This window comes from Protopterus annectens, chromosome 1.part0 (genome assembly GCF_019279795.1).
Source record: "Protopterus annectens isolate FY-2018-M chromosome 1.part0, PAN1.0, whole genome shotgun sequence".
Taxonomy (NCBI): Eukaryota; Metazoa; Chordata; order Ceratodontiformes; family Protopteridae; genus Protopterus; species Protopterus annectens.
Genome location: NC_056725.1, coordinates 592,778,093 through 592,792,897, shown reverse-complemented (window position 1 = coordinate 592,792,897; position 14,805 = coordinate 592,778,093). Strand labels below are relative to the sequence as shown.

At 42.6% G+C, this 14,805-nt stretch overlaps 1 protein-coding gene across 1 annotated transcript in view; it reads left to right on the top strand.

The window, feature by feature from the left end:
- Nucleotides 1–14,805, top strand: part of RAB3GAP2 (RAB3 GTPase activating non-catalytic protein subunit 2) — a 2,949,955-nt gene that overhangs the window by 1,833,938 nt on the left and 1,101,212 nt on the right. Inside the window, exons 17-18 of the mRNA XM_044061656.1 lie at nt 4,387–4,451; nt 4,536–4,626. Coding sequence (XP_043917591.1) covers nt 4,387–4,451; nt 4,536–4,626 — 156 coding nt within the window. The remainder of the gene's footprint in view (nt 1–4,386; nt 4,452–4,535; nt 4,627–14,805) is intronic.

Genomic DNA, 14,805 nt, shown 5'->3' with positions numbered 1-14,805 from the left:
TTTTTGCTCCCTCCTCCTCCATGTATCATTTTACCAGCCCGGCACCCCGATACCTATCTGCTCTGGGTTTACCAGTTACTGACCCCTTCCCCTGGATTTAATCTGGTGTAATCCTGGGGCCAATCACAGAACAAGGCATTTGGGAGCTTGGCACATCTGTGCAGCTGTGTGGGAGGGGGTACCTTTTTGTGGCCTACCGATTTCAATCCCCTCTTCCTGTTGCGGATCCATGCTTTAGCCTTGGGAGGGCAGGCATGCAATGGAGATGTGTGGTGTTTCACCCCTTATCTGCAGCAGCTCAGCCATATCTAAACACCCTTAAACCCTTCTTGTAATGTCCCCATCCTCCACCTGGGATTGTCACTGCAGATGTCAAAAGAACTCATCCACCCCTGGGATGGTTACATCCATCCTTCCCTATGCTTCATCAGTCATCAGAGCCATTAAGCAAACCTGGGTTGGCTAGGTCGTAGTTGAGGCTTTATCCCTCTATGCCACCAGAGTGGCACACCTTTATGTCTCTTACATGTATGCGTTCTGGCTGTGGGTGCGAAGAGTGAAGGTGTGTGTGTTGGTGTGTGAATTAATGTCTGAGGTCTCATATTCTTATTTCTTTCACTCCCTTTTCCTACAGACACGTACACCCCTTTTTTTACTTCATTTCATTATGCCTATGTGATTTTATCTACCTATGCAGTTCTTCACAGAGTTTTTGGCACTTTGTTGTACTCCATGTTGCAGTGTGTCAATTTCTGTGTATGTAGGTTCATAGGTTGGTACTAGGCTATCGGCCCTAGGGCCTGTACAAGCCAAGCCATAACAATTCCCTGGCTATTTCTTCCCACACTGTTTACTTCCCTGGACCCCTGTCTAGCAGGATGACTGACGTGATCTCCGGGGTGAATTTCCTTTCTCCCATCCAATCATCAAGGTTCCTTTTGAAGAGGGCCAAAGAGGTGCTCTGCTTGACATGTATGGACAGTCTATTTCAGAGTCTGGGGAGTCTCTGGGTCAGGAACCTATCCCTCCAGCATGTTTTGTTTATTGTGATGACAAGATTTAGATCCCTGGAGCGTGTGGCTCTGAGGGATTGGGATTTCTTTACGTGTAGCATGTCCAATAGCTCTGGGTTTGACATGGCCTTGTATGTTAAGCAGAGATCACCTCGGAGTAGATGATATGCGACAGAGTATAGCTGGAGTTTTTTAAGGCGGTCAGCATAGGGCATCTGCTTTAGGCCTGTGATTCTTTTAGTGAAGTGTTTCTGCGGCCTTTACAGTTGTTGCAAATGTCTTGAGAGGTACATACCAAATGGGGCGTTGTATTCTGTAATGGGTCTAATGAGGGATGAGTACAGTGGGACAATGTGTTACATTGCTCACAGTACTTCAACATCTCGAGAAGTTCAATCCGCCTTTCTGGGAAACATTTGCTGCTCTTCTCATATTTAATATCATGAGATGTCCAGTACCAACGTACTACCATAGAATTCTAGCACAGCTGCTTTCCTGTTCTGAGTAGGGTGAGAGCTGCACATGTTGCTCATTTGCTGCACTGTAACACTGCTCAGTACATCTGGTCTTAGAAGGATTACTCGCTTTGTAGCGCTATGCAGTATTCCATGTATATATAATTTTTGTTTCTCAGGCTATAAGCTAGCATTTTGTCCACACTTGCTCTGTAAGTTCCACTTAGTGGCTTCACTGAACTTGTCTCTCTGAACTAGTGATTGTGGATATAGGGTAAAAAAAGACTTTGTGCTTGCTCTATGACTAAAATTTAGGGTTTACCCACGTTACTTGTTTGCTTAACTAGGTTAGTTCCATTAGGTATGACTGGCTATTTTCAGGGGAGGCCTCCTATGGTGTTCATGCTGACAAGAGGTGACTTGGCCATGACACTAGGGAAGCCCCCCCGTTTATTTATTTATTTATTTTTTTAAGATAGAATGAAAAGTAATGTTTGTTATACAGTATTAAAATAGATAAAAACATATAAGGTACAGGTAAAAAAGTTAACATATGAGCTGAAGTAAGCACATCTTAGATGCAACATGGTAAATTGATTGACCAGAATAAAGTCACACATTAGACATCCATACTGCATAATAAAACGTCACTGAGTTTTTATGTACAAATGTATATAGGAAGGTAGTAAACAGAGAGACCAGACTTTGGTTATACTGAAAGTAAAAAAGCTAGAAGTTAGGTGAGTAGGGTGCTATGCATAGCAAGGAAAAGGTCATCCGGGTGTAGTGCAGGAGCAGAACCACTTATTGGTTAGGTGTTGCCTGAGGAGCAGTTTGAATTTGGAAGCATTTGCAGTGTTAAGTATGTGTTGGGGATTTGAGTTCCAGTCTTTGATATCTGGTTGGAGAATAGGGAATCCCCTAAACTATTGTTGGCTTTGGTGACCTTTAATAAAAGTTTTTTGGCTGACCTCATGGATCTGCTATTAGAGTAAGGTTGAACTAGGATTTTGAGGGCAGGGCAGTTGTCTGGTTGGTGAATAATGGTATAGGCAATTGAAAGTTGAGAGAGAGATTTGTTAATTCAATCCACTTCAGCTGGTGGAGAGCTGAGTAGTGGTGTGATCTGTTAGGATGGTTAGTAGTAAATATAGCTATTTTATTGTTGCAGGCCTGTTGAGGTCTGATTTTCTATGGTTTGTATATATGGGAGAGGCATACAGCAGAGTGGATAGTAGATGTGTCCTGGCTATAGACTGTCTGGAAGTATGAGTAAGGAATGGATTGGCTCTGTAGAGTGAGTCTAGTTTGATGTGGACCTTTCTGATGGATAGGGCTATGTGTTTGTCATGTTTAGGGAGCTAATTGTTATGCCTAGCAGTTGGGTACAGTCAACAGGTTCTATTCTGGTATTGTTAGAGGAGTGGATGATAAATGAGGAGGGGGACAGAGACATTTTGTTATTTGAAAATAGCATTAGTTTTGTCTTGTTTGGATTATGTATTAGTTGGTTATCAGAGAGAGACTGTTCTGTGTCTGTAAGTTATTTTTGGGTTGCAGATAGGAGCTCAGGAAGGGAGGGAGCTGTATGGATGAGGGAGGAGTCATCTGCTCTACAATGGTAGCTCAATGAGTGGTGGTACTAAGTTCATTAGTGAAAATAGTAGAGAGTAATGGCCCAAGAATAGAACCTTGTGGGACACCAACTGAGACTGATAGTAGGGATTAGATCTCATTTTGCCACTTGACTGCTTGTTGGCGTTGAGACAACTAGCTTTGAATCCATGAAATGGCAGAATGGGAGAGGTTTGTCGGCTAGTTCATTGAGATGTTTTTGATGGGATACTGAATCGAAAGCTTTAGACATGTCAAGGAATATAGATGATGTGAATTGGCCATTGTTTTGGAGCTGGTTGACTGTGTGTGTGAAGTTGATGAGTGGTTGTGGTATTGTGTTTTGGTCTAAAACCATGCTGGGAGTTGGAGAGAAGGTTGTTGTTTAGTAGATGGGGCAGGAGTTGTGAATGTATGCATTTTTCAAGAATTTTGGCTAGTGGGGAGAGTATTACAATTGGCCTATAGTTTGGGAATTCTCTAGATGAGCCTCCTTTATGCAAGAGAATGATATGCAAGATTTTCCAAAGTTTGGGAACATATTGTTCAGAGATAGAATGGTCGATTAGTATAGAGACTGGGTATGAGATGGAGTCTGCTGCATACTTAAGAAATTCATTGGGAAGTAGGTCTGCAGCAGGTGATGTAATTTTTTTATGAAGCTAGTTTGGATTGGTCTAATAAAGAAAGACTGGAATAGAGAAGTAGAACTAGTGGGAACAGTTAGTGTGATACTGTTATTTATTAGGGACAGTATTGAACTTATGATTTGTGAGTTAAATTGGCTAGCTCTGGTCTTGGTGGTATTTGGGGAGCTAGGGATTGAGAAAAGCTTTGTTTTAATTTAGCATGTAAAAGAAAGTTGTAATTATGGATTGTTAATGAAAATCTCTTGCTCATTTCAGTAAGGACTGTGGAATGTCATATATCCACACGAGCTACCACCAACTCTGGTAAAATGGAACCTCAATTTAACATAGTCTGAGAATGACAGCACCTCAGGAGTTCAGCCCTTCCCCTTTATGCTGCCATTATTGGAACATGAATTGAAGTAGCTGGAGTGGGAATAGAAACGTTGACCTTGTGCTTACAGCAAAAGAGGGCATGCTGTATTTTCAGCCATTAGTACCGATGTATGCTTAACATCAACATACTTCTTTTCTTGCATAATTTCAGAGTCTCTTTTCGATGATATTTTCACAGTTAAAATGTATATTTTCTTGCGGAAGAAAATGTTTTATTAAACAGTACTTATTTTCTTATTTAAGTCTGTCTCAACATTTTGTACATTTTTGCCCTTTTAGAAAACCTCAGCAAGGAAGTCAAAGCCATTCTTTTAGATATCAGATATCCTGCTACAAAAAAACAGGTATGTTTCTGTTATGTGTACTAGTCAGTTATGTCCTGTATTTATTAATAGACTTGTACCCTGATATTTTATTTATATTTGAAGGCACTGGAAAACATATTGGCCAGTAAACGCATCTCACTGTCGTCGTTAAATGACATAGTACAGTCTCTGCTGCATCATTTACAGAGTCAAGGTATGTGTATTCACTGCTGAGGTAAAAACTAATACCTTTTGCATAATGCAAGGTAATATTTTGAATGTTAGTATTTCAGTGTGTTTCATTTGAGAATTAATTGCCATTGTGTAATAAAGGATAATTGTCTGTAGGTAACAAGTAATATAAATTTGTGATGAGATCCAGATACATGCTGTTGACTTCAGCAGTCCCACTTTTTGTACAGTGGGGACCATATTAGTTTACCCTCCTTGGACACTATTTTTTGGGGGGCAGCAGAAGTAGTATGCTTCTTGTGGTTTAGTAATGTATTTTGTCCAGTGATTCTTTTTGCTGCTGCTGCCTCTCTTAATTTTTTTTCTAGGTGAACAAGACAACTTTATACCTTCTTTGTATTTCCATTTCATTCCACAGTCTCATCACACTCTTACTGAAGTACATCATCTCTGTCTGTTCTTTTCATTTCTGATATCTATTGCATGCATTCCCAGTGTTCAGAACATGTATGAACTTTGTGTGTCTCATTCCTTCGCTACTTTGGTAACTGCCTCCTTGCATACACTCGGCTAGTTTCATGTCTTTCTTCCAGTGTGGCCTCAAAAAACTGGAGTGGACCATTACCGGCATACTATTTTTTTAGTAAGAGAGTGATATATTTAGAGTGCATTGACCTATAGACCTACCAGTGCCTTCTAGTACTGTTTCAACCATTCCCACTACACAGTATGTAGATTAATGCAACACCCATACATATATATATTATTATGTATGTGTGTGTGTATATATATATATATATATATATATATATATGGGTGTACTTTACATGGTCGACTTTTCAGAAAGTCGACTTTCATATGGCCGAGACCAATCACTTACATAAGATGTTTCTGCAGTAAGGACCAAGTCCACCTATTCTGTTTTACTGTATATCTGTGTAATCTGTGCAGCATTTTTTTTGTCCCAGTCAGCTGCTGTGGTGGTCTAAATCTTGTTGGCTTTGAGTTGCCTGCCTGTAGTATAAAGCTGATACTGGTCACTCCCCCCAGTTGCATTACATCAGCTCATTTTACTGTTTATAGTGAGAACTTAGTAAAGCCCCTCCCATTTAGCTTCTAAAATTTGAATTATCTTATTATCTTCTGTCTCTCCACTTTCTGCTAAACAAAAAAACTGCCTCTTTCTGGTTAATTTTACTGCTTGTACTTTGGAGTTCAGCTGCATTTAGTTTGCCATATTTATTACTGCTTGTTGGTAGCCTCACTAAATTGATGGTAGTGTTCTGCTGAATCGCTGCTTTATTTGTGCTTTCTGTTACTGTTGGGATTGTGAGCTACTGTTTAAAAGCAATCTACTGATTAACTATATTTTATTGCTATCTACTGCAGTTCATTACTGTTTAACTGCCTTTTACTGCATTTCATTGCTGTTTAACTGTATTTTTTCATGCTGTGAGTTCTATTCTTTTGACTGTAAGTGATTAATCTATGCTTCACTGTAAGTTTTTTCTTACTGAGTTGTTAACCTTAAAATTGAGTAGTATAGTCCAGATACAGGTCTGCTGCATCCAGAGCTTTAGCTGCATGGTTTTGAACCCTTTTTGAGGTATTCCAGCTACAGGTCTTCCCTTAGTAGCACTTGTGTTATCATCTAGTAGTACTATTCTTAGACCTTCCTCCCTTTACCCTCTTAGTGCTTTCAGTTTCTGACAAATATGGATGGCAATATCCTACATTTTCTACTACCAGTCTGGTTAATATGGACATCCTGAGACAGTGTAACAACTGCCTCATGTACACGGACAGCCCTCTACTACTACTACCATCTAGGAACACAATTTGTGAGAGATGCAATTACATCAAGCACCTAGTGTCATTGCTCTCTCCCCCCACAAACCAGTATGTCTTACACTGAGAAGGTTGGCAACATGAACACCACACCTCAAGCGCCACCCACACCTACACAACACACCCCCACATATACGGAGGTCCTCAACAAAAGCATACCCAAACAAAAGAGACCTCTGAGGCATAAACACACACAAACTCCACTGCCCACCACACCACATATAGTCCACACACCTGTGTCTCACAGCCACTAAGGCCTAAACATAAACCCAACACATTAGTCATAGGAGACTCCATTGTGAGACACACAGATGTGCCCCTCACCAGGCTGGATAAGGAGAAAGTCATGGTTAGTTGTTTTTGTCGGGTGCCAGAATCCTCCATATCACCAATGCGCTCAAGTCTCTCAACAGGTACTGTTATAACTCTGCCATAGTCCATGCTGGAGTGAATAACTTGAGATGTACCTCCTTGGACTATATGAAGAGAGACATGATCGAGCTCGCTGAGTATGTGTCCCAGGCAGGTATGTTCCTAGCCTTGAGCATCATTCTACCGTCACCCAGCATGATGCCTCAATACAAACAGAAAATTATTGACTTTAACAACTGATTTAGTTTCTGGTGTCATTCCAAAGGGAATCCAGTACCTGACAGCCTGGGATGATATGATTGACAAGCCACAATGTTTTGCCAAAGATGGCCTGCTTCTGTCTGCCTTGGGCTTTAGGCTCCTGGCAAAGGCTCTTGTCTCCCCCATAATGCCTTTTTTAGGCAATGCCATGATGTCAAAACTACCAACATGAAAATTTCATCAAAACGTAAATTAAAGGTCATGCTGCTGAACGCTAGTAGTCTAAACATGAAACTGCACTCATTGCAAGCATTCTTAACCCTAGAAGAAGCTGACATTTGTGCAATCACAGAAGCCTGGTTCAAAGCTGCGGAGAGCACCCCTAGATCCTGTGAATGTTGACACTATATGCTTTTGAGATACCATTGTAGTTTCCTCATATGCAGCCTTGCATTACTTGTCTATCATTCATTCAGACCCAAAACCGTGGGCAGCAAAACAAAAGGAGGTAGAGTTGCAATATGTATAAAAGACAGACACCTCTAGGCTGGTCATACAGCATGACGCACAGGAAATACTCCAAGTGCATTTAACAATTGGCAAGACCCCTATTCCTATCATAGCTAGCTGCAGGCCTCCAACTCTGGCTCAAGATACCTACGCCACCTGTCTGGACCTCACCAAATCTATCAAGATTCAACCCTTTACCCTGATCCTGGGCGACTTTAACTTTCCAACCACAGATTGGAAGAAATACTCATGCCAAAACACAAATGTCCAGAGATTCCTTGATTTCATCAGTGCAAATGCCTTGGATTAGTTGGTTGACACCCTCACAAGAGGTGAAAGTATCTTGAACTTGGTATTAACCAACATGAGTAGTCACTGCATCATCCCTAGTGTCATCATCCCTGGTAAGATCCGACCACAAAGCAGTCACTTTCAAAGTCACCATCTCTCCAACCCCCCCCCCCCCCCCAGCTAGAGTTAAACAAAAAAACTTCTCCAAAGCTGATTACAACCTCCTGAGGAAGGGTATAAACAGTGTCAGAGCCCCCCCCCCCCTCAGGAACCAACACATATGCCCAAACCTACACCAGAGTAGTGTATGAGCATTTATATAGCTGTGTGGGATCGGGGGTACCAGACAGGACAAAGTCATCCTCCTCGAGGAAGATTAAACCTGTCTGGTGGCCATCTACATTAGATAAACTCTATAATAAAAGGAAACAAATTGCTGTCCAGAACCAAGAAGGAGCTGGTGTCTAATTGGAAGCAGTCTCTCCTTAGCCTGAACAAGTAAATAACAGCACTAGTGAAATACTCCAATGCAGACTTTGAGTCCGAACTGACCTCATGTACTAAAGACAGTCATAAGGCTTTCTTCAGATATGTCCGCAGTCTCAAGGGAAGCACCCAGATCTGCTCAGAACTGTTGTCAAGGACACCCCATACACAAACTATGTAGCTATAGCCAGCCTGCTGGCAGACAGGTTCAGTGAAAACTCAACTCCTCTGTCCCTCCATCAGTAAAACAGAACATCCCCAGTACGCTCCCCCCCCCCTCTTTATCTCTAGGGAACATCATCACTGACCTTTCAAAGGCAAAAAATACAGCCTCCATGGGACCCGGTAACATCCCAGGCTGCATCCTACATGAACTCAGGGAGGAAATTGCAGCACCATTAGACACCCTATTCAACCAAAGCTTGAGTACCGGCTTCATCCCAGCTAAGTGGAAGATGGTTACTGTCTGCCCTTTGCACAAAGGTGGGCATGTCCTCCACCGATCCAGGAAATTATAGACCCATCAACCTAACTAGCCTGATCTGCTAGGTCATGGAGTGGATTATCGTGGGTCTCATGAACAAGGAGGCAACCTCTAGACAATTGATCCCATAAAGTTTGGTTTTGTCAAGGGAAGGTCATACCTGTTAAATTTGGTCGACTTCTTTGACACAGTCACCAAGGCCATAGACGAGGGGAAGACATTGGCCACCACCTACTTTGACCTGGCCAAGGCCTTTGATACTATTCTCCGCTCAGGTATAGTAGATACTGACTCAGCTAGGCATCAATCCATATGTTACCAGATGGGTAGCAAATTGGCTAACTGATGGAACCCACCTAGTCAGAATAGGGAAAGCCACCTCAAGTAGTAGACCTGTAATGAGCTGTGGACCCCATGGATCGGTCGTGGAGCCTATGCTGTTTGAGATATACTTCTCAGAGTTGCAGGCCAAATCTAGTGGGCCCTGGCTGACCAAGTTTGAAAATGATTGCAAGCTGGATGCTGTCATCAGTTCCCCTAGTGATATGGACATCTTACAAGAGGGTCTCACAAATGACTGGTGCCAGAAACATGGCCTCAAACTGAATGCCAAAAAATGCATCATCATCCCTTTTGCAGGGAATGACGTCCCCACAGATTATCACATTGATGATAAAGCACTAAGCACGCAATTTGTCATGAGGGAATTGGGCACCCAGGTTTATAGCAAACTGACTTTGACAACCATATTGCCTCCGTTGTACGGAAAGCTTTCTACATGGCCCACCTCATTAGGAAGGGTATCTCATCCAGGGACAAGCAGGTCATAATATCCCTGTATTCTTCCCTTATAAGATTGATTATTGAGTACAGTGCTCCTTTCGGCATGTATTTCACAAAGCACATTTGCAGCTGGAGAGACCACAGAAGTTCCTTACCCGGAGAATCCAGGGTCTCAAACATTTGCCCTACACAGATAGGCTAAATGTCCTGTACCTCTTCTCAGTCTCCTACAGACTCCTCAGAGGTGACCTCTGTCTGGCATACAAAGCAATCTCAGACCCAGCCCTGATGGGAATGCTGCATATCCTCAAGTCAGTTTCCACTCGAGTAACCCGCATGCACAACCTCAACCCTGATCTGTGACATCAGTAGGACTTGTTGACAGGCCAGGTTTGTGTCCCAGAGACTCCTTCTTTTGTGGAATACTCCCTCGCCATGTAAAGCAGAGTACCTCATTAAACCTTTTTAAGCGCAACCTGGATAACTGGATGGGGAACAGAAAATACATACCTGGGATTCCATCTGTATCCCTGCTGGACAGTGGCATAGGGTGCTGACTTGTTGGAGTATGGGCTAAATTCCTGGCTAGGCTTGTAAGGGCCTCAGGGTCAATAGCCTAGTAACTTCCTATTATCCTGTCCTTGGGTATCTAGCTGTTTCCTGGACCCTACTTTGTATAGTAGGGTCAGTCATTGCTTCTGCTTGTCCTCTAGAACTAGTGTAGTCCACAGGGAGTAGATGCTTTTGCAAGTAGTTTGACAAATCATATTTGCCAAATCTTACTTCACTAGGCCCTCTGCAGTGGATAACTTTTGGGCACTTGTATGTAGTATTCTGCACAGCTTTTCAGTTTTCCTTCACATCCTACTTTTGCTGGACCACACCTTCTTTGAGTCATTTTATTAGCCCTGTACCCAGTTTAGGAGTACTGCCTATGGGGCAGCATTTTTTTCTTTCTTTCTACTCAAAACGTTAATATCCTCTCTGTAGTAGTAGTAAGTGTAAAAAAAGTGACCCCCCCCCCCCCAAAAAAAAGAGACCATTAGCTTCCCCTTCCTTGAGCCTGTCAGTATGGTCATCAGATCCCAGAGATGATCTTATCCACTTTTACCATGTTTAATTGGGCATGATGTTTGCATGTGCTGCTGCTGGCAGTGAGGCTGTCCTTGTCATCTGCATCTGTAAGAGATGGAGTTGCACAAAGCCTAATGGAAGTCATCTCCACAGGAATGCACAGAGGAGTGTGCATCTTGGGAATGCTGGTTGAATGCTGAAAAGATAAATGTAGAGGATCCAAACCGCACTACTCATTAGGGTCAGTTATACAAACATTGGTGTTTTCTCTCCTCTCTAGTATTTGTCTTCCTTATGTGAAAAGTTTGCTGCCATATAAATGCATCTGGGTAATCAAGTGTGTACCATAATGCCAGATAGTTCAGGGAAACCTCTCCATAGTCCCTGATCTTGGGAATGACTTTAGTCTGCTCCACATTCTGTTTCAGCTTCATGACATTTGGGGTACAGAGGTCATAAGGACCATAGCTCCCCTGAAAATAACACTTAACACCTTTTAATAATTTTCCATTTTTGCATGTGACTTAGAGTATGCAAAATATGTAAAGTGTTTATATATTTTTACATTTTTTGCATGACTTGCAGACTGTTTTCACATTTTGCTACATGTGTCTGTGTCTTAAAAGGTCTTTTAGCCAAATTAGCAGTAGAATAAATGAGGTTTCAGACTTTTGAATTTGACACATTGTAATTCATTCCAATGTGATTTGGACAGTTGTCATGGAGCTTCTCTTTCGGAACTGTGAGTCTCTTATAAGGAGCATGACCTGGATCTCCTGCACATTGTGTGGGTTCTGATTGTTACAGGTTCTTCTAGACCAGGTCTATCAGAATGTGAACTGTATTCAAGAGTTCCACTGCCGCTGCTACTTTAGAATTTGCTGGTGACTTGAGAGCCACTTAAAAATGTTCAAAGCCTGATGTAGGATTTTTTGACAAGGTGCATAGGAGTATCCTCCATCAGATTGGTGCACGTTACCACTGTTATGGTACCCAGTATTGGGGGCTGCAGTAGTACTATATCCCTAACATTATATTCTAGTAATAGCACATTTTGCTGTCACTTAACACTTCCACCGCTCCATACCGCTTTGCCCATGCCCATGTGGGAACTCTGTGCCCTTAACTCCAGCTCTGTCTTCTGAAGATTGCCAGACACCTAGGAAAACATCCTGAAAGAGGACTTCTTACTTTGGTGGGCCGTCAGTTATGGTAACAGATGAAGTCTCGTTTCAGTGAGCACTATTTTTTTTTTAATTGTTCTTTGAGTCTCATGCATCAGGCTAGTGCTGTTAAAAAATAGTTTGGATCATACTCCCAGCTTACATTGCAGTAAGGATACCACATTTGATACAGAGGACCCATAGTCTCTCTTCTTTGTGTGTATCTGCAGTCATCAGATTCATAACCAGGATTCCCATAGGCGTTGTCCTTACTGTCTAAGAAGGAGTGAAGGAACACAAAGTGCAAGAGTGTCAAAAGTGCCATGACTTTACTCCATCTTCTAAGAGAAGGAGGCAAGAAGTCTGAGTCCTTCTAGAGCATGAACTGGATAGGTGCCCTTGGAGGGAAGTCCTTCCATGCATCAGTAGAAGGATATTTTGTTTGATCCTATACAGGTATGATGTGGGCTTATAAGGTATCTGAATAAGAGACCAGGCATTTGCCAAAGCATTATTCCCTATAGTACACCAGTTTTAAGGCCTCTTCCCTTTTCCTAGCTGCAAGCTGTCCCACAGATATTTGAGGATCAACTTCTTACCTATCACTGGCACCAGCATAGCCGTGTTTCATACTTGATGTCTGTTTGGACATAACCAAGTGGATGTTGGAGTGCACACCTATTGTCTGATGACAGTACAAGGCCCTGCACCGGTCTCTCATGTTCCAACTAAGCCTTCAGCATAAGCAGTTCCTCAAATGGGGGTGGGGTTCACTTGCTCCCTTGTGCTTGCAAAGCTTTAGTCAGAACCAGTGATTGTTTTCTTAGTAAAACCATTTCCCTTCCCCTCTGTATCTTCATGAGTTGGCATGAGGGGATGGAGTTTCTTCTTAGAGATGGATAAGGAATAGCGGTACGTCATCCTTTACTAGCTCACCACTGGAGGATCCTGTCCTTTGTAGCAGTACTGAGGCATCTGAGGTCCTGGTTTGCAGTTTCTTTCATTCTCACTATTAGAAAATGAAACTTCAGATCACTGGCTCCATAGTTTGTTTATTTTTTGTTTATTTGCTAGCTCATTGTGTCCACTGGACACAAGTGCCCCTTTTAGGGGTGAGCTAGGAGCACTGTCTGAGTGACTTGCTCAGGGTCACATAGTTTGCAATTAGAAGTTGAGGGAATCATACCCACAGTTACAGGACAAAGCTTACAACAGCTTGTTCCCTTTCTAATCTGAACGGAAATGCCAGACAACTGTGAGGGATGGTGACTTCACTCCTCCACAGACTTCATGGTTTTGATTGGCAGTATGAACATTGGAAGAACCTGTTTGGGAGGAGTGACAGTGAATGGCTGATGCTGCCTCACCCATCATAAGGAGTTGCTACTGATTGTATCCTGCTGTAGGAGTACCATCTGGTGGAAGGTCTAGAAATGTGCTGCTTGATAACAAGGGACTAGGGAGCTGAAGCCCACCAAAGAGCACATGCAAGTCAAGCTGAGTAAAACAGTTATGTGGAACCTCACATGTGTTGGGGGCTTATTGTGATGGGCATGATACTGTGCTTGCCAGTTAACTGTGGGGAACAGGCAGTGTAGGAGCATCCCGAATCTCTTCTCCTATTTTTGGATGAATGCTGAGTTTCACAGCTTTTGCCTTTTTCTCCTCAGCTTCTCCTGAAATTGGGGCCAAGAGGGGACTAAGTGATCCTATCAGGGGTAGCAAGACTTGGTGGTTCCACGGGAACTGAAGGGGAGCCAAAATGAATAAACAAAAAGAAAGGGAATCTAAACCACATTTTGGGATGAGGGATAAAGATCCAGATATTCCCATGGGTTATTCTTTCAACAGAGTCTGCCTTTAAGTATGCTTTTTTGGCTAGGAAGTACCAGAAATGGCCTATGTAAACCACAAGTGAGAACAGTGACATGAAGTCTAAGCATCCTGTGGTAGATTTCTGCTTAATCCTTTCAACTAGCATAGGCACAGAGATCACAGCATTACAATACCTTGTTACTAACTCAAGTGTGCAATAATATGGGCTGGTTGGGCAAGAGAGTTCTCTTCCTTGCCACTCTAGTTCTCAGCCTCCTTTCTTGTTAACCAAGCTTTGGAGAAGTTTTCTGGGCTTCTCTGACCCTGGGGTCTGTATCTCTAGAGAATATGATTTATGGCACCTGCCACTTGAGATTTCATGTAGCGCATAAAGCAAACTTGATTGCAGTCGTTTTTTGGCCATACTGGGACCATTTTTTAACAGTTGCAGTAGAGGTCATAAATCAGACTCTCAACTATCAAGGCAGACCTTAGGCAGGCTGTTGCTGACGCCCCTTTCTGGGGAAGTATCCTTTTTGGTAGAATTCTCAGGAAATTATTGAAGATGTTTGAAAGAGGAAACAGGTATTGACCATAATAGGTGGTCTGTATGATACTCCATGACCACTGTGGCCACCTTGTCTTCCTTTTCTAAACCAACCAGATGCCCTAAAAGGAAGAAATGTCTTATAAACTTCAAAAGATATCAAAATGTAAGGCAGCCTTGCTCCATGTGAGAACCCTTTGTAAGTTTCCCAGGAGACAGGCTTCATAGCAGTCCTAATTACCATTCAGGACTACCAACTGAAGGCATTTGATCAAGTTTATCTTTACATAGATTACCTTTACCAAGCACAAACAGACTGTTTGTGTGGTAGCAAACAATCCAGATGATCTTTATATGAGTAACAGTTCAGGCACTGCAGGAGACACGTTGGAAAAGATGGACGTGAGTGCCCAGTTGGCTTGCCAATCCGTCTTGGGGACAGGAAAGGTGATCCTGGTCTGGACATCCAGTGCCAGCATAATACTGGAGGACACAGGCCTCATTCTACCAAGCTGGTGGTGATGGCCTATATCAGCATGTCTGCAAAAGCATGCACACTTGTAGAGAAGGCATCATATACCCTTGCTGAGATGTAGGTGCCAAATTTATATACCCAGGGATGAGGTC